Source organism: Physella acuta, unplaced genomic scaffold (genome assembly GCF_028476545.2).
Source record: "Physella acuta isolate Inbredline_101_S28 unplaced genomic scaffold, ASM2847654v3 ptg000714l, whole genome shotgun sequence".
Lineage (NCBI taxonomy): Eukaryota > Metazoa > Mollusca > Gastropoda > Physidae > Physella > Physella acuta.
In genome coordinates, this window is record NW_026732232.1 from 477,174 (window position 1) to 497,544 (window position 20,371).

At 42.0% G+C, this 20,371-nt stretch overlaps 1 protein-coding gene across 1 annotated transcript; it reads left to right on the forward strand.

The window, feature by feature from the left end:
• The first annotated feature begins 1,168 nt into the window (after nucleotides 1–1,168).
• LOC131949800 (uncharacterized) lies at nucleotides 1,169–17,394 on the forward strand. The gene is made up of 18 exons (XM_059311762.1): nucleotides 1,169–1,222; nucleotides 2,145–2,227; nucleotides 2,970–3,084; nucleotides 3,453–3,527; nucleotides 3,989–4,077; nucleotides 6,594–6,667; nucleotides 7,041–7,117; nucleotides 7,436–7,519; nucleotides 9,649–9,719; nucleotides 10,029–10,115; nucleotides 10,862–10,922; nucleotides 11,242–11,327; nucleotides 11,450–11,591; nucleotides 12,417–12,465; nucleotides 13,430–13,527; nucleotides 15,933–16,007; nucleotides 16,555–16,689; nucleotides 16,925–17,394. The coding sequence occupies exons 3-18, from the start codon at nucleotides 3,001–3,003 to the stop codon at nucleotides 17,060–17,062; spliced, it is 1,425 nt and encodes a 474-aa protein (XP_059167745.1). The 5' UTR covers nucleotides 1,169–1,222; nucleotides 2,145–2,227; nucleotides 2,970–3,000; the 3' UTR covers nucleotides 17,063–17,394.
• The last annotated feature ends 2,977 nt before the right edge of the window (nucleotides 17,395–20,371 follow it).

Consider the following 20,371-nt stretch of genomic DNA (forward strand, 5'->3'; position numbering starts at 1 on the left):
GTGTCCCTGGTGTCGTGTCGTGTCCCTGGTGTCGTGTGGTGTCCCTGGTGTCGTGTCGTGTCCCTGGTGTCGTGTCCCGGCCCTGGTGTCGTGTCGTATCCCAGCCCTGGTGTCGTGTCGTGTCCCTAGTGTCGTGTCGTGTCGTGTCCCTGGTGTCGTGTCCCGGCCCTGGTGTCGTGTCGTGTCCCGGCCCTGGTGTCGTGTCGTGTCCCTGGTGTCGTGTCGTGTCGTGTCCCTGGTGTCGTGTCCCGGCCCTGGTGTCGTGTCGTGTCCCGGCCCTGGTGTCGTGTCCGGCCCTGGTGTCGTGTCGTGTCCCGGCCCTGGTGTCGTGTCCCTGGTGTCGTGTCCCGGCCCTGGTGTCGTGTCCCGGCCCTGGTGTCGTGTCCCGGCCCTGGTGTCGTGTTCCTGGTGTCGTGTCGTGTCCCGGCCATGGTGTCGTGTCGTGTCCCGGCCATGGTGTCGTGTCCCTGGTGGCGTGTCGTGTCCCGGCCCTGGTGTCGTGTCGTGTCCCGGCCCTGGTGTCGTGTCCCGGCCATGGTGTCGTGTCCCTGGTGGCGTGTCGTGTCCCGGCCCTGGTGTCGTGTCGTATCCCAGCCCTGGTGTCCCTGGTGTCGTGTCGTGTCCCGGCCATGGTGTCGTGTCGTGCCCCTGGTGTCGTGTCCGGCCCTGGTGTCGTGTCGTGCCGTGCCCCTGGTGTCGTGTCCGTGGTGTCGTGTCCCGGCCCTGGTGTCGTGTCCCGGCCCTGGTGTCGTGTCGTGTCGTGCCCTTCGTGTCGTGTCGTGTCGTGTCCCGGCCCTGGTGTCGTGTCGTGTCCCGGCCGTAGTGTCGTGTCGTGCCGTGCCCCTGGTGTCGTGTCCGTGGTGTCGTGTCCCGGCCCCGGTGTCGTGTCGTGTCCCGGCCCTGGTGTCGTGTCGTGTCCCGGCCCTGGTGTCGTGTCCCTGGTGTCGTGTCGTGTCCCTGGTGTCGTGTCGTGTCCCTGGTGTCGTGTCCCGGCCCTGGTGTCGTGCCGTGTCCCTGGTGTCGTGTCGTGTCCCGGCCCTGGTGTCGTGTCGTGTCCCGGCCCTGGTGTCGTGTCGTGTCCCGGCCCTGGTGTCGTGTCGTGTCCCTGGTGTCGTGTCGTGTCCCTGGTGTCGTGTCGTGTCCCGGCCCTGGTGTCGTGTCCCGGCAGTCAACGTCTGAGCAACGAGCAGCTTCAAGCGTCAGGTCATTCGTCAAGCAGACGGTAAACATTCTGTTATCGTGAGAACTCCAGAAATACCGAGATGTTAAATAGGATCAAGGTCGCGGGGGGGGGGGGGGGGGGGTAGCATCTCAAATGTATGACAAAAATATATACACATCTTAAGGTCATATATATATATATATATATATATATATATATATATATATATATATATATATATATATATATATATATATATATATATATATATATATATATATATACATATATATATATATATATATATATATATATATATATATATATATATATATATATATATATATACAGACACGAATAATTTTTATGCTGCATCATATGTATTTGCCAGATGTTCATGTACCAGACGGTTCATTAACAAAAAGTCGCGGTGACCTTACCCGGATATGCCCGCTCGTTTCCCACAAACGTACACCCGAGTGTGCAGTTGTAAAACATGAACAATAATTCCTTGCAGAAGATAGACGTGGCGGGCTATTTATTACTTTTGTTGCCCACGCCTTGCTCCGCCCCTGATCAAGATATCCTCATCTATCTTTATCTAACTCAGCTTTTTTTTAAATTTTATTTCACACTTCTAACATCTCGTGTGCTTCAAGTCTGGAGTCAACTCACCTTTTTTAATTAGCCAATCAGCACTCGCTTTATTTGATTAGCCAATCAACTCTCGCTTTTTTGATTAGCCAATCAACTCTCGCTTTTTTTAATTAACTAATCAGCTCGACAATTTCTTGAGCTTGACATGTTACAAAATGACACAGTCAAACATGTCACAAAATGACACAGCCAAACATGTCACAAAATGACAGTCAAACATGTCACAAAATGACAGTCAAACATGTAATAAGCTAGCTCTGGCAGTAACACACACACTAACAATAACAAAGTAAGCTGTAACACTACCTGATGCCACTTACCGCAGAATTTCTGGAAGAAGCTTCGATTGTTGGTCAACACAAACGCCAAACTGGCAAGGCTACATCGTGACGTCATAAAAAAGGCAGCGTAAGTGATCTCGATTTTTAAAACTTCTTTAATTGTGACAGGTCACTACCTTTATTAAATGACCAAGTATTACAATCAGAGGCGTAGCGACCCTTCCCGGCGCCCGGGGACATACTTTCAATTTGGCGCCCCCCTCGGGAGCAAATTTTCGATTTGCACCCCCCCCCCCTTTAACTTTTCATTTGCACCCCCCCCCCTCAAACTTTCGATTTGCACCCCCCTTTGAACTTTTCATTTGCACCCCCCCCCCTCAAACTTTCGATTTGCACCCCCCCCCCCCCTCGAACTGCACCCCCCCCCCTCAAACTTTCAATTTGGCGCCCCCCCTAAGGTCGGCGCCCGGGGACATATGTCCCCCCGCCCCCCCCCCCCCTCGCTACGCCTCTGATTATAATCGGCAATACTGATTACATAATAAATACCAGATAACTTTCGCTATTTCTGCTTTTAGATCAAACACTGTTTAAAACTATTTTTAATTGTTTGACATTCAAACACTGTCTTTAAAACTGTTTTTAAAATCTTGACATTCAAACACTGTGTTTAAGTGCTTGACATTCAAACACTGTGTTTAAGCGCTTGACATTCAAACACTGAGTTTAAGTGCTTGACATTCAAACACTGTGTTTAAGCGCTTGATATTCAAACACTGTGTTTAAGTGCTTGATATTCAAACACAAATTAAGCGCTTGACATTCAAACACTGTGTTTAAGCGCTTGACATTGATGCTGTGTCTGACAGGAGCGACCCCTCGGGCCCGTTCTACTCCCAGATGAACCCACGCGAGGTGGCGCTGGTCGCAAAGAGCTACAATGGTCTACAGTTTGATCCTCGGGAATTTAAAGCCAACAGACAGGTCAAGGTTATCTTTATTTGGACAGTAGTATCCAGGTCAAGGTTATCTATATTTAGACAGTAACAGACAGGTCAAGGTTACCTTTATTTAGACAGCCACAGACAGGTCAAGGTTACCTTTATGTAGACAGTCACATATAGGTCAAGGTTATCTTTATTTAGACAGTCGCATATAGGTCAAGGTTACCTTTATTTATACAGCACCTGTCTAGAATACCTTTATTTAGAAAACTACCAAAGCAATACCTTCCTCACAAAACGTAGCGGACAGTGTTGTGTTAGTGAATGTTTTTATTTCATTAGTTGCGCAATAAGCGCATTCTATTTTGAAATAAATTAAAGGCAATTGTGCAATTAATATTTTTAAAGATGCGAACAATTGAAGAGGTCAAGCGAATCTTGAGGCTACCACCGGAGGAGCGAACAGACGACGAAATTCATTGTGTAAGTCGTTGACAAAAACATTGTGTAAGTTGTGGCAGTAGACACATGTCAAACGTTGACAAAAACATTGTGTAAGTAGTTGACAGAAACATTGTGTAAGTTGTAGCAGTAGACTAATGTCCACAGTTGACAAAAACATTGTGTAAGTAGTTGACAGAAACATTGTGTAAGTTGTAGCAGTAGACACATGTCAAACGTTGACAAAAACATTGTGTAAGTAGTTGACAGAAACATTGTGTAAGTTGTAGCAGTAGACACATGTCAAACGTTGACAAAAACATTGCGTAAGTAGTTGACAGAAACATTGTGTAAGTTGTAGCAGTAGACACATGTCAAACGTTGACAAAAACATTGTGTAAGTTGTAGCAGTATCCACATGTACACAGTTGACAAAAACACGCTAAAAGCCTTCCTATTTGTATAAATTATAGAAGCCCATACAATTTTACCTCCCCCACTAGGCGATGATAGGACTGAGAGGAATCAACTCAATAGCAGAGTACCCGGTGAGGATGCAGAGGTATTTGGCGCAATACGGAGCTATTGAATGGTTGGTTTCTAACATAAGTATAATACGGAGCTATTGAATGGTTGGTTTCTAACATAAGTATAATACGGAGCTATTGAATGGTTGGTTTCTAACATAAGTATAATACGGAGCTATTGAATGGTTGGTTTCTAACATAAGTATAATACGGAGCTATTGAATGGTTGGTTTCTAACATAAGTATAATACGGAGCTATTGAATGGTTGGTTTCTAACATAAGTATAATACGGAGCTATTGAATAGTTGGTTTCTAACACAACTACTTCATGTGTGCAGTCTTGTTTTAGGGGTGGTGTGTCCTTGGTTATCATGTCTTAGGGTGTGGTATATCCTGGGTTTTAGGGTGTGGTATATCCTGGGTTATCATATCTCCAGAGCTTTATTTTTTTAAACTCAAGACATTGAAAATTTGATTGTGTATTTTTAAATCACTTTTTTTTTTTATAATCTCGCTCTCTTTGATTAAAATAAAAATTAAGTTAACTACACACTACACATAGCTAAGATAACTACGCACTATTTAAAAACAACTGAGGTAACTACGCACTTTTTAAAAACAACTGAGGTAACTACGCACTATTTAAAAACAACTGAGGTAACTACGCACTTTTTAAAAACAACTGAGGTAACTACGTACTATTTAAAAACAACTGAGGTAACTACGCACTATTTAAAAACAATTGAGGTAACTACGCACTATTTAAAAACAACTGAGGTAACTACGCACTATTTAAAAACAACTGAGGTAACTACGCACTATTTAAAAACAATTGAGGTAACTACGCACTATTTAAAAACAACTGAGGTAACTACGCACTATTTAAAAACAATTGAGGTAACTACGCACTATTTAAAAACAACTGAGGTAACTACGCACTATTTAAAAACAACTGAGGCAACTACGCACTATTTAAAAACAACTGAGGTAACTACGCACTATTTAAAAACAACTGAGGTAACTACGCACTATTTAAAAACAACTGAGGTAACTACGCACTATTTGAAACGTAATTAGCCTGCTTGTTTACACGCCAGCAAAAACACGGTTTAAATCAATTTCTAGTTAAGCGCAGTTTAAAAAAAACAGCACACAAACCTGTTGTATTAAAGTTTAATTAAAACCCTACACGCTTTCAAATGTTCCAAACATTTATAATTTCAGAAAGTTTAAAACATTTTTGTTTTTCTAATTTCCGTTTTCAAATGCATTCGGCCTAAGCTGCCAATGAGTATCCGACAGTAATAAGAATTTTGCAACAAAGCAAAATAAAGTTCCCTACATTTGCAAAAATAAAAACGTTTTTTTTCTGCCATGTCAACTTAGATCTAGATCCCTAGAAAAAAAAAAAACAAGATTAAACGTCAACTTTCATTGCAGAAAAATATAAACATCTAATTTCGTAAAGTAAAACAATTTTGAATGCTTGGAGGCTTAGTTAGTTTTCCATCAGTAACGCCACATTTTTGCTTGCACATTCAGAGGCGTAGCGTTCTTTACTGGCGCCCGGGGCGGACTATCAATTTTGTGCCCCCTCCCTCCCATTTCTATATAAAGTTACTCCTGTCTGTGAAAAAGTTGGAAAGGTTTGTGGCGCTTCTTACCAGTTACAAACTATCAACGTTTTTTATTTCGGTGCCACACATTGGATATAGAAAACAGTCAAATCAGTGTGTAAAGCCTTGTTGTCGTCTATTTTCGTCACTTTGACTGTGTATAATTCAATACTTCAGCCTACTAAAAGTAGCTTTTAAAAATTAATTTTTCTACCCCTTTTGGCGCCCCCTTAGGGTTAGCGCCGGGGCTGCCGCCCCATCCTTCCTCCCCTAGCTACGCCACTGTGCACATTGCTAGTGCTAGCTTACATTTGTCGACATCAGCAATACAACATGACAGTGGCGCCACTATGTCGGGTGATTCTTGCTACTGTCTGACAACCCCCCCCCCCCCCCCCGTACCCCCACCGTGAGAAAACATTAAACGTTAAAAAAACATTAGCTCAAATCGATACATAAATGCGCACGACAGACAACTTTCGATGAGCATCATGTAATCTTGTGTCGGTTGTTGCCATTAACGTGAAAGCAAACAAGCTCAAACGTTTTGTCTACTTGATAGACGATCTAATTATCTTAATAATCAACATCTATTCATACACAGGTACCGTAGCTCCCGATATAGACAAATATATGCTATAACCAGTATCCGCCCCCTCCCCCGGAGAAAAAAAAAGTCTGAAAGAAACATTGTTAGTATATCTTACATGGACGTCAATAGTATTGACGGATGCCCTTTAGTCGCAAAAAATATTTAGTAACGCCTACATTTTTATGTTGGGCGAAAATTCGATTAAACAAAAATTGTAGGCTCGTTTAAAAAAACTAAGAATAAATTTAATCGCGGGCTGCTATTTAACCAGTCACATAAAAACTCCCTGCTTTTTCTGGGGATTTTTTGCATGTCACATTGTACTTTCATTGTTCCAATTGTTGTCACATTGTCATTTCATTTGTCTAACAGTTATGATGCCAGGAGGGTAATTATAAAACAAGGAAGAGTTCCTGAAGCCTTTTATTACATTCTGTATGGGCGGGGTAAGTCGATCTATTACATTCTGTATGAGGGGGGGGGGGGTAAGCCGATCTATGACATTCTGTATGTGTGGGGTAAGTCGATCTATTACATTCTGTATGGGCGGGGTAAGTCGATCTATTACATTCTGTATGGGCGGGGTAAGTCGATCTATTACATTCTGTATGGGCGGGGTAAGTCGATCTATTACATTCTGTATGGGCGGGGTAAGTCGATCTATTACATACTGTAGAGGGGGGGGGGTTAAGTTTATAAAGTGTTTACAGTACATTAATTGCTCTTACATCTTGTTGATTGCATAACTATGTAATTTTCACTGCTTTATCCCACATCCGTTGGTCCGTCCAACTTAATGACTGTATTTTCCCCCAATAGTAATAGTAGCGGTCAAGGATGACGTCACAGGCCGGGTTGAGATGAAATGTTACCTTCAGAGAGGTCATTTTTTTGGGGTACGTTACCTTCAGAGAGGTCATTTCTTTGGGGTAAGTTAACTTCAGAGAGGTAATTTTTTTGGGGTCAGTTAACTTCAGAGAGGTCATTTCAATGGGGTAAGTTACCTTCGGAAAGGTCATTTTTTTGGGGTAAGTTACCTTCAGAGAGGTCATTTCTGTGGGTAAGTTAACTTAAGAGAGGTCATTTCAATGGGGTAAGTTACATTCGGAGAGGTCGTTTCTTTGGGGTAAGTTAACTAAAACAATATTGTTTTGGAAATTTTCCATTAAAAAAAAAAAGAATAATTTAATGATTGTTAATCTTCACTGAATTAGGAAATCGCAATCATTCAAGGAAGTTGTAGACAGTCTTCTGTGATGACAGCAAGTTACACTGAATTGTTGAGTTTATCTAAAAACGTGAGTCACCATAGGTTTTATCAAACCAGTCACCAGTAGGTTTTATCAGACCAGTCAACAGTAGGTTTTATCAGACCAGTCACCAGTAGGTTTTATCAGACCAGTCACCAGTAGGTTTTATCAGACCAGTCACCAGTAGGTTTTAACAGACAAGTCACCAGTAGACGTTTCGCTGCCACTGACCTAGGCTTATGGTTGTTGCAGGCTTGTTAAGTGCCACTAATGTTTGTTTCCTCCCCAAGTGTCAACTAATGTTTGTTTCCTCCCCAAGTGCCACTAATGTTTGTTTCCTCCCCAAGTGTCACTAATGTTTGTTTCCTCCCCAAGTGTCACTAATGTTTGTTTCCTCCCCAAGTGTCACTAATGTTTGTTTCCTCCCCAAGTGTCAACTAATGTTTGTTTCCTCCCCAAGTGTCAACTAATGTTTGTTTCCTCCCCAAGTGTCACTAATGTTTGTTTCCTCCCCAAGTGTCAACTAATGTTTGTTTCCTCCCCAAGTGCCACTAATGTTTGTTTCCTCCCCAAGTGCCACTAATGTTTGTTTCCTCCCCAAGTGTCAACTAATGTTTGTTTCCTCCCCAAGTGTCAACTAATGTTTGTTTCCTCCCCAAGTGCCACTAATGTTTGTTTCCTCCCCAAGTGTCAACTAATGTTTGTTTCCTCCCCAAGTGTCAACTAATGTTTGTTTCCTCCCCAAGTGCCACTAATGTTTGTTTCCTCCCCAAGTGTCAACTAATGTTTGTTTCCTCCCCAAGTGTCAACTAATGTTTGTTTCCTCCCCAAGTGTCACTAATGTTTGTTTCCTCCCCAAGTGTCACTAATGTTTGTTTCCTCCCCAAGTGCCACTAATGTTTGTTTCCTCCCCAAGTGCCACTAATGTTTGTTTCCTCCCCAAGTGTCACTAATGTTTGTTTCCTCCCCAAGTGTCAACTAATGTTTGTTTCCTCCCCAAGTGTCAACTAATGTTTGTTTCCTCCCCCAGTGCCACTACTAATGTTTGTTTCCTCCCCAAGTGTCACTAATGTTTGTTTCCTCCCCAAGTGTCAACTAATGTTTGTTTCCTCCCCAAGTGCCACCACTAATGTTTGTTTCCTCCCCAAGTGTCACTAATGTTTGTTTCCTCCCCAAGTGTCAACTAATGTTTGTTTCCTCCCCAAGTGTCACTAATGTTTGTTTCCTCCCCAAGTGTCAACTAATGTTTGTTTCCTCCCCAAGTGTCAACTAATGTTTGTTTCCTCCCCAAGTGTCAACTAATGTTTGTTTCCTCCCCCAGTGCCACTACTAATGTTTGTTTCCTCCCCAAGTGTCACTAATGTTTGTTTCCTCCCCAAGTGTCAACTAATGTTTGTTTCCTCCCCAAGTGCCACCACTAATGTTTGTTTCCTCCCCAAGTGTCACTAATGTTTGTTTCCTCCCCAAGTGTCAACTAATGTTTGTTTCCTCCCCAAGTGTCACTAATGTTTGTTTCCTCCCCAAGTGTCAACTAATGTTTGTTTCCTCCCCAAGTGTCAACTAATGTTTGTTTCCTCCCCAAGTGTCAACTAATGTTTGTTTCCTCCCCAAGTGTCACTAATGTTTGTTTCCTCCCCAAGTGTCACTAATGTTTGTTTCCTCCCCAAGTGCCACTAATGTTTGTTTCCTCCCCAAGTGTCAACTAATGTTTGTTTCCTCCCCAAGTGTCACTAATGTTTGTTTCCTCCCCAAGTGTCAACTAATGTTTGTTTCCTCCCCAAGTGTCACTAATGTTTGTTTCCTCCCCAAGTGCCACTAATGTTTGTTTCCTCCCCAAGTGTCAACTAATGTTTGTTTCCTCCCCAAGTGTCACTAATGTTTGTTTCCTCCCCAAGTGTCACTAATGTTTGTTTCCTCCCCAAGTGTCACTAATGTTTGTTTCCTCCCCAAGTGTCAACTAATGTTTGTTTCCTCCCCAAGTGTCAACTAATGTTTGTTTCCTCCCCAAGTGCCACTAATGTTTGTTTCCTCCCCAAGTGCCACTAATGTTTGTTTCCTCCCCAAGTGTCACTAATGTTTGTTTCCTCCCCAAGTGCCACTAATGTTTGTTTCCTCCCCAAGTGTCACTAATGTTTGTTTCCTCCCCAAGTGCCACTAATGTTTGTTTCCTCCCACAGGAGTTCGAGAAATATTTCATGGTTGGAGGCGTCAAAAACATCAACGACCCGGATCACAATAGCTTTGTTAAGTATGGGCTCAATAGCTTTGTTAAGTATGGGCTCAATAGCTTTGTTCAGAATGGACACAATAGCTTTCTTACGTATGGACTTAATAGCTTTGTTAAGTATGAACTCAATAGCTTTATTAAGTATGGACTTAATAGCTTTGTTAAGTATGAACTCATTAGCTTTATTAAGCATGGACTCAATAGCTCTTCAAATCAAACAAAGTGGATGTAAATTAAAGTTTTTCTATCAGTAATAATTTTTTTAATGGAATTGTTTAAGGAGTGAGAATCTCGGGACAAAAATGATCCACGGGAATTTGTTCTCTGCAGGTCCCTCCACTTCCTCAAGGACTGGCCGCTGGAACTTATTTTATCTGGAACTACAGATCACAAACATGTTGCCTTTGGCTATTTCAAGTAAGTCTTCTGTACAACCATTGCACTATTTCAAGTAAGTCTTCTGTACAACCATTGAACTAATTCAAGTAAGTCTTCTGTACAACCATTGAACTATTTCAATTAAGTCTTTACTCAATTCTGTACAACCATTGAACTATTTCAAGTAAGTCTTCACTCAATTCTGTACAACCATTGAACTATTTCAAGTAAGTCTTTACTCAATTCTGTACAACCATTGAACTATTTCAAGTAAGTCTTCACTCAATTCTGTACAACCATTGAACTATTTCAAGTAAGTCTTTACTCAATTCTGTACAACCATTGAACTATTTCAAGTAAGTCTTCTGTACAACCATTGAACTATTTCAAGTAAGTCTTTACTCAATTCTGTACAACCATTGAACTATTTTGTTTAATAGAGCATCTAAAAGTAATTTTTATTTAACACAATGAGGACAATGACGCTACCTCTCTTAAGTTGTACTTCGTCGACAATAGTGTTGATGCTAGGACTCTTGACTAAGGCAATCTTAAACGTCCCTTTTATTTGCATTGTTTTTAGTTTTCTGTTTAAATCGATGATTATAAAAAGGTCTCTAAATAAAAATAAAAACTACAACAACAAAAAAAAAGGTGAGCTGTGGTATTGATGTGTAACATAGAAATGATGTGTATAGTACTAGTAGGCTATGGGTGTGTAGCACATAGAATTGATGTGTAAATTACTAGTAGGGTGTGTAACATAGTCCCATGTGATTTTGAAGGCGCGGCTCTGTTCTAGTGAAGGACAGCAACTTCTCGGACTGGCTCATCGTTGTCAAATCTGTAAGTTGTCATTGGTGTTGTCTGTCATAGATGTTGTCTGTCATTGATGTTGTCTGTCATTTGTGTTGTCTGTCATTGGTGTTGTCTGTCATTGGTGTCGTCTGATATTGGTGTTGTCTGTCGTAGGTGTTGTCTGTCATTGGTGTTGTCTGTCATAGCTATTGTCTTTCATAGATGTCTGTCATAGATTTGTCTGTCATTTGTGTCGTCTGTCATTGGTGTTGTCTGTCATTGGTGTTGTATGACAGGTCGCACAGGATGTTAAACACCCCTATGTTGTGACCACGTCTGACTGAAAGAAATCAAACCTTTGTCCCAGGGTTCGTTGACCGTGATGAAAAAGTTGCTTCAACCAGCCGTGGGTAGAACAGCTGGGCGGGTCAAGTCACGCATCAATTCATCCAGGTGAGTCACGCATCAATTCATCCAGGTGAGTCACGCATCCATTCATCCAAGTGAATCAAGCTGCTGGTGTGTTCAGGTGAAACCATGGGCAGTTGTAATAACCCCAAGATTTGTGTTGCCAGGGATACACGAGAAGGTCAGCTGGGGTCAAGCTTCGTCTGCAGCAAGTCACGTGCCAGTCGAGAGGATAGACGGGATAGGTGCTCAGCTCAGCCAATCAAAACACTTGTTACTGGACGCTGGTCAAACGAGAAAAGATTGGAGGTCGGAAAGTTTTTGATCATTCGGTGCATCGGACACTTTCATACATCTCAATATCTCTCATACACATACAATCTGGGTAATTAAGTGATGGAGGTCTACTTCACACCTGACACATCATACATACAGTTACAGTGATGTATCGATGTATCTCACACACATACTAGACCTTCATCCACCTCAGTCAAGATTTGATGTCCTGTCCTATATACTCTAAACCTGACTCTCCTAAAACCTGATTGTCCTAAAACCTGACTGTCTAAAACCTGACTCCCCTAAAACCTGACTCTCCTAAAACCTGACTCTCCTAAAACCTGACTCTCCTAAAACCTGACTCTCCTAAAATCTGACTCCTAATAATAATCATTAAAAAAGTTTTTAAAAACCCACGTTTTCTGATTGAACTAAAAAGTAGAAAATAATTGCTATACATCACAATAATGCAAGCGATCACTCTACTATAAGCGATGAAAAACGTGGGGCGCCGAAGTAAAAGTTATATTACTATTGATTAGATAATACTATTGACTTTTATTAGGGAGCTTGTAGAGAGTCAACAGTATTAGAAACTGTAAGAAAATCACGGCGCCCCACGTTTTTGATCGCGCGCTAGCTAACTGGGAAGTGCCCGAAATATCGATCGCAAGATTTGATTGGAGAACCAAACAGACGCGAAAGCAAGTTAAAGAAAACGTGGGAAAATATGACTCTCCCAAAACCTGACTCTCCTAAAACTTGACTCCCCTAAAACCTGACTCTCCTAAAACCTGACAACTTACCAGTCTGCTGGAACATGTCCTAATGAGTTCAACTTTTGTGTCCTGACAGAGCTTACCTGTCAAATCACCTGAAGAAATTTACCTGAAGGCTAAACCAGGTAATGACTGACAGCATTCTGACGAGAGCAACACTGGCACAGTGATAGTACATGACATCGGTACATGACATCAGTACATGACATCAATACATGACATCAGTACATGACATCGGTACATGACATCAGTACATGACATCAGTACATGACATCAGTACATGACATATCAACACTGGATCAGTGACAGTACATGACATCGGTACATGACATCGGTACATGACATCGGTACATGACATCGGTACATGACATCTGTACATGACATCGGTACATGACATCGGTACATGACATCTGTACATGACATCGGTACATGACATCGGTACATGACATCGGTACATGACATCGGTACATGACATCGGTACATGACATCTGTACATAACATCCGTACATGACATCGGTACATGACATCTGTACATGACATCTGTACATGACATCTGTACATGACATCGGTACATGACATCTGTACATGACGTCTGTACATGACATCGGTACATGACATCGGTACATGACATCTGTACATGACATCAGAACATGACATCAGTACATGACATCAGTACATGACATCAGTACATGACATCAGTACATGACATCAGTACATGACATCGGTACATGACATCTGTACATGACATCAGAACATGGCATCAATACATGCCACCAGTACATGACATCTGTACATGACATCAGTACATGGCATCAATACATGACATCAGTACATGACATCTGTACATGACATCAGTACATGGCATCAATACATGACATCAGTACATGACATAAGTACATGACATCAGTACATGACATCAGTACTGGACATATCAACACTAGATCAGTGACAGTACTTGACGGAAGACTTTTTTTTAAAATATAAGTTACATAACTAATACCCTTACCAGATTCTTGTTTGGACTCTAACGTTAAATGTTAGTACTTACACAACCTACATACAACATTACTCTGCTTATAACGCCATCAGATCGTTCCGCTTCATTGGATTTCTCCAACAATGACGTCATCCAGGTGGAAGATAAAATGACATTCCTGGATTACCTCGACTCGGCCTACAACAAAAGGGTAGGTTTCTCCACACGCAACCTTAAACTTGTCACAAGGGTAGGTTTCTCCACTCGCAACCTTAAACCTGTCACAAGGGTAGGTTTCTCCAATCGCAACCCCAAACCTGTCCAACCTGTTAGAAGGGTAGGTTTCTCCACTCGCAACCCTAAACCTGTCGAAAGGGTAGGTTTCTCCACTCGCAACCCTAAACCTGTCGAAAGGGTAGGTTTCTCCACTCGCAACCCTAAACCTGTCGAAAGGGTAGGTTTCTCCACTCGCAACCCTAAGCTGTCCAACCTGTCACAAGGGTAGGTTTCTCCACTCGCAACCCTAAGCTGTCCAACCTGTCAGAAGTGTAGGTTTCTTGTTAACGTATAATTTTGTATTTCAGCCCCCCTTAGCAACCGTTAACGTGTAATTTTGTATTTCAGCCCCCCTTAGCGACCGTTAACGTGTAATTTTGTATTTCAGCCCCACTTAGCGACCGTTAACGTGTAATTTTGTATTTCAGCCCCACTTAGCGACCGTTAACGTGTAATTTTGTATTTCAGCCCCACTTAGCGACCGTTAACGTGTAATTTTGTATTTCAGCCCCACTTAGCGAACGTGTATTTTTGTATTTCAGCCCCACTTAGCGACCGTGTAACTTTGTATTTCAGCCCCACTTAGCGAACGTGTAATTTTTTATTTCAGCCCTTCTTATCGAACGTGTAATTTTGTATTTCAGCCCCACTTAGCGAACGTGTAATTTTGTATTTCAGCCCCACTTAGCGAACGTGTAATTTTGTATTTCAGCCCCACTTAGCGACCGTTAACGTGTAATTTTGTATTTCAGCCCCACTTAGCGACCGTTAACGTATAATTTTGTATTTCAGCCCCACTTAGCGACCGTTAACGTATAATTTTGTATTTCAGCCCCACTTAGCGAACGTGTAATTTTGTATTTCAGCCCCACTTAGCGAACGTGTAATTTTGTATTTCAGCCCCACTTAGCGACCGTTAACGTGTAATTTTGTATTTCAGCCCCACTTAGCGAACGTGTAATTTTGTATTTCAGCCCCACTTAGCGAACGTGTAATTTTGTATTTCAGCCCCACTTAGCGACCGTTAACGTGTAATTTTGTATTTCAGCCCCACTTAGCGACCGTTAACGTGTAATTTTGTATTTCAGCCCCACTTAGCGACCGTTAACGTGTAATTTTGTATTTCAGCCCCACTTAGCGAACGTGTATTTTTGTATTTCAGCCCCACTTAGCGACCGTGTAACTTTGTATTTCAGCCCCACTTAGCGAACGTGTAATTTTGTATTTCAGCCCCACTTAGCGACCGTTAACGTGTAATTTTGTATTTCAGCCCCACTTAGCGACCGTTAACGTATAATTTTGTATTTCAGCCCCACTTAGCGACCGTTAACGTATAATTTTGTATTTCAGCCCCACTTAGCGAACGTGTAATTTTGTATTTCAGCCCCACTTAGCGAACGTGTAATTTTGTATTTCAGCCCCACTTAGCGACCGTTAACGTGTAATTTTGTATTTCAGCCCCACTTAGCGAACGTGTAATTTTGTATTTCAGCCCCACTTAGCGAACGTGTAATTTTGTATTTCAGCCCCACTTAGCGACCGTTAACGTGTAATTTTGTATTTCAGCCCCACTTAGCGACCGTTAACGTGTAATTTTGTATTTCAGCCCCACTTAGCGACCGTTAACGTGTAATTTTGTATTTCAGCCCCACTTAGCGAACGTGTATTTTTGTATTTCAGCCCCACTTAGCGACCGTGTAACTTTGTATTTCAGCCCCACTTAGCGAACGTGTAATTTTGTATTTCAGCCCTTCTTATCGAACGTGTAATTTTGTATTTCAGCCCCACTTAGCGAACGTGTAATTTTGTATTTCAGCCCCACTTAGCGAACGTGTAATTTTGTATTTCAGCCCCACTTAGCGACCGTTAACGTGTAATTTTGTATTTCAGCCCCACTTAGCGACCGTTAACGTATAATTTTGTATTTCAGCCCCACTTAGCGACCGTTAACGTATAATTTTGTATTTCAGCCCCACTTAGCGAACGTGTAATTTTGTATTTCAGCCCCACTTAGCGAACGTGTAATTTTGTATTTCAGCCCCACTTAGCGACCGTTAACGTGTAATTTTGTATTTCAGCCCCACTTAGCGAACGTGTAATTTTGTATTTCAGCCCCACTTAGCGAACGTGTAATTTTGTATTTCAGCCCCACTTAGCGACCGTTAACGTGTAATTTTGTATTTCAGCCCCACTTAGCGACCGTTAACGTGTAATTTTGTATTTCAGCCCCACTTAGCGACCGTTAACGTGTAATTTTGTATTTCAGCCCCACTTAGCGAACGTGTATTTTTGTATTTCAGCCCCACTTAGCGACCGTTAACGTGTAACTTTGTATTTCAGCCCCACTTAGCGACCGAGGCAGACACCAGTCCACAGTTTGTGATTTTACAAACACTTACCAAAGGAGCTGTGTTTGTGAGTTGATAAGCTTAGCTGATGATATCATCATTGTCATCACGTGCTCAGTTATTGACGTCATAGTGTATCACGTGGTCAGATATTACGGTGTATGTGATCAGTGGTATATCACGTAATGAATTGCTGACGTCATGGAGTATCATGTAGTCAGCTATTTTATTGTATCAATGTATCAAACAATTATCCTCACTGTGTCATATTTATCTATTCTCGACTGGTCAGTCAAACAAAATGGGATCAATCCGGAGAACGGAAATATTTAACGGTGTTAAACTTTTTCACTGTTAAACCGGTTGAATTGTGGGCGGGGACTGTTAAACTGGTTAAACGGTGGGCTGAGGCTGTTAAAAAAGGTTGAACGTTGAGCGAGGGTTTAAAGGGGTCATGAGTGTGGTTTAAAGGGGTCATGAGTGTGGTTTAAAGGGGTCATGAGTGTGGTTTAAAGGGGTCATGAGTGTGGTTTAAAGGGGTCATGAGTGTGGTTTAAAGGGGTCATGAGTCTGGTTTACCATGAAGCTGACGACTGACTTCTCCATTGACCCAGGGGCTGGCACAGTGCCTGTTTCCTGAGCAGCCAAGCATGGCGGTGGTCAGCAACGGAGCCGACTGTTTGATGATCAGCAAAAAGTTGTTCCTGAGTCACGCATCGCCGGACATGATGCGCAGATTGCGAGTGGAGGTTAGTGTGACGTGTCTGGTGCTTTATACTGCCCGTATGTGTGCTCTATATTGCCCGTATGTGTGATGATTACTGCCCGTATGTGTGGTCATTACTGCCCTTATGTCTGGTGCTGACTGCCCTTATGTCTGGTGCTGACTGCCCTTATGTCTGGTGCTGACTGCCCGTATGTCTGGTGCTGACTGCCCTTATGTCTGGTGCTGACTGCCCTCTACAACTGAGCTCCCCTCCCCAGGTCTCCCCCTACCCCAGTGCCAGCAAGCTGCAAGAAGACCTGGTGACCCGCGTCCAGTGGGAGACCTACAAGCTCGCGCTGGTCGGACAGCTGGTGGACAAACGTAGGTCCAAAGTCCAAGCCGTGAACTATTTATAGCACAGTGTAACCCTGCTTGCCATAGGCCTAACGCTGAGTGTTGATACAAGTCATAGAATGGGGCTTGTCACATGTTGATAAAGTCATAGAGAGGAGCTTGTCATATGACATTTAGCTCTCATGAGATAGACTAACCGCTTGACCAGCGAGACACTGACCTATGACCTTTAGCTTATGTTTGTCTTTTTACCTACCTCACGACTAGAGAAATGTGACGTCAGTAGCTGAATGCTGAAAATGTGACGTCAGTAGCTGAATGCTGAAAATGTGACGTCAGTAGCTGAATGCTGATAATCTGTGTTTAGCGGTCCTGTTTTCACCTGTGTCAAGACAAATGTATGGCAGAGTTTCTTCCAGGCATCTCTTCGTCCCCCCCCCCCCCCCGGAGAAAAAAGTCTGGAAGAAACACTGGTGTATGGCTAACTCATCTTATATCCCCCCCCCCTTTCTTTATATCACCCTCACCAGCAGGCTAGTTGGGATTCGATCCCGTGCCATTAGTGTTATCACGAGGGAGCTAATCAACAGTGAATAGACACATCACGTGATCATTTCATTCGTAACAGTTCACTGGCCATTGACAACATGTGACAGTGACGTCATAGAGAATCCTTTATACAATGAGATTGTAATGTAAACAGTGTTTCTTCCAGACTTTTTTCTCGGGGGGGGGGCACTTGAAATTTTCGGGGTGGGGGGTGGGCGGACACTTTTAAAAGTATATATTTTCTATATAAATTCCATTTCGTTCGGGGGGGGAGGCGGTAGACTCTCTTCATGGGGGGGGGGGGGGGAGTCTGGAAGAAACACTGAATGTAAACTGTAAAACGTTTTCATCGATCAAGTTAAAGTGGAGCTGGGTAGTTTTATACTGTAGGCCTATACGTGTTTTGTTACATCATTCGTTCCATACCTTTTTATTTTAGCGTGTTTGAAAATATTATTGTTGTTTACATAATAAAACAGAATCGATTATAAGGATTAAAAAACAAATGCAGCAAAGTGTAATGTTGTTTTTTAAATAGCTTCTCTCACCCCTCCCTCTCCACCACCTCTCTCTCTCTCTCTCTCACACACACACACACACACACACACGCGCGCATAATTTATGAAATTGAACGAATGAATGATAAAGAGATTTTTAAAAAAAAAATCACTTCTGCACAGTAAGAAAAATCAACACTCAGACCAGACCATGATGAGCAGATAAAATCGAGTTCTCTTTCCTTTGGTCTGCGTATGGGTTAGGGTGATGTTGGCCTGCGTATGGGTAAGGGTGATGTGGTCTTAGTGTTATCTCCAGCCGCCTTTCTCTCCCCGTCTCAAGTCAGGTACTTATTAAAGCTGAGTGAGCTCAGTGACGTCATACAGGTCAGGTGCCTAACAGAGCTGGGGGAACTCAATGACGTTTGGTAAAAATACCAAACCCAAATGTTTTTTCAGTAAACATTGTAAGAACGGTGTGTATTACAATCCAATAATTGTATGAATGCTTTAAAACAGGGAACAGAGTGGGGGGGGGATAGTTTGACGCACATTGTGTGGTGTTGGGCAGTGATGTTGTATGACGAGACACAACTCTACAGTAATGTTGTATGGTGAGACATAATTCTACAGTAATGTTGTATGGTGAGACATAATTCTACAGTAATGTTGTATGGTGAGACATAATTCTACAGTAATGTTGTAATTGTATGGCGAGACATAATTCTGCAGTAATGTTGTATGGTGAGACACAATTCTACAGTAATGTTGTATGATGAGACACAATTCTACCGTAATGTTTTATGGCGAGACATAATTCTACAGTAATGTTGTATGGTGATTCAAAATTCTACAGTAATGTTGTATGATGAGACACAATTCTACAGTAATGTTGTATGGTGAGACACAATTCTACAGTAATGTTGTATGGTGGAAGATGTGACACAAGTATTTAGTAATGTATGTTGTTGACATTTGACATCTCGCCTACATATCACATATGTAACCTTCCTAACATCACATATTACATAGGTATGTGCCAGAAAGAATACCCATTCCGCTAGTCTACAGAGTGACTCAAGTACCTCCATCTTTTGGGTAGTGCTGGGGTCGATACTGGTGCCTGGGGTGATGCTGAAGGATATAGAACTAGATGTGTGTGATGACAGACAGATTTGTGCTGGATGACAGACACATTTGTACATGATGACAGACAGCTAGATGGCTACCCTGATGGCACAGGGCTAATTGAACTTTGACCTCTCGAGGTTTTAGATGAGATTATTTTTCAGCCATTGGATCTTGAGGCAACTGGATGTTTTATAAGCCGATACAACTTACTAAAAATCCCAGTAAAGTTACCAAAATGTTATGAACTTCCCGATAAAACACAACTAACTCGGTATCTTAAAATACTTCCCCAACAATATTCTTTCCTGGTTAAATTACCTTCGCGGGAATGTTTAGAGATTCTGAGCTTTCAGTTCCTGCTTCAGTTTGCCCAATCTTTCGCTTGACTATGCCCAATTGTTTGCATGAATATGTCGAAAGTTTCGTATTTCGAATGTGTTCGATTGTTCCCATAATTTATTAATGTCTCCCATTGTTCGCACGAATGTGTTCGATTGTTCCCATAATTTATTAATGTCTCCTATTGTCCGCACGAATGTGTTCGATTGTTCCCATAACTTATTAATGTCTCCCATTGTCCGCACGAATGTGTTTGATTGTTCCCATAATTTATTAATGTCTACCATTGTCCGCACGAATGTGTTTGATTGTTCCCATAATTTATTAATGTCTCCCATTGTCTGCACGAATGTGTTCGATTGTTCCCATAATTTATTAATGTCTCCCATTGTCCGCACGAATGTGTTCGATTGTTCCCATAATTTATTAATGTCTCCCATTGTCTGCACGAATGTGTTCGATTGTTCCCATAATTTATTAATGTCTCCCATTGTCCGCACGAATGTGTTTGATTGTTCCCATAATTTATTAATGTCTCCCATTGTTCGCACGAATGTGTTCGATTGTTCCCATAATTTATTAATGTCTCCTATTGTCCGCACGAATGTGTTCGATTGTTCCCATAACTTATTAATGTCTCCCATTGTCCGCACGAATGTGTTTGATTGTTCCCATAATTTATTAATGTCTACCATTGTCCGCACGAATGTGTTTGATTGTTCCCATAATTTATTAATGTCTCCCATTGTCTGCACGAATGTGTTCGATTGTTCCCATAATTTATTAATGTCTCCCATTGTCCGCACGAATGTGTTCGATTGTTCCCATAATTTATTAATGTCTCCCATTGTCTGC

What these genes read in the sequence shown, in the direction of transcription:
- LOC131949800 (XM_059311762.1), top strand. Translation starts at nt 3,001, where the DNA reads ATGAACCCACGCGAGGTGGCGCTGGTCGCAAAGAGCTACAATGGTCTA. An exon ending in GTTGCCTTTGGCTATTTCAA is followed by an intron (nt 10,116 to 10,861) that starts GTAAGTCTTCTG and finishes GTGATTTTGAAG; the next exon opens with GCGCGGCTCTGTTCTAGTGA. An exon ending in TGCGCAGATTGCGAGTGGAG is followed by an intron (nt 16,690 to 16,924) that starts GTTAGTGTGACG and finishes TCCCCTCCCCAG; the next exon opens with GTCTCCCCCTACCCCAGTGC.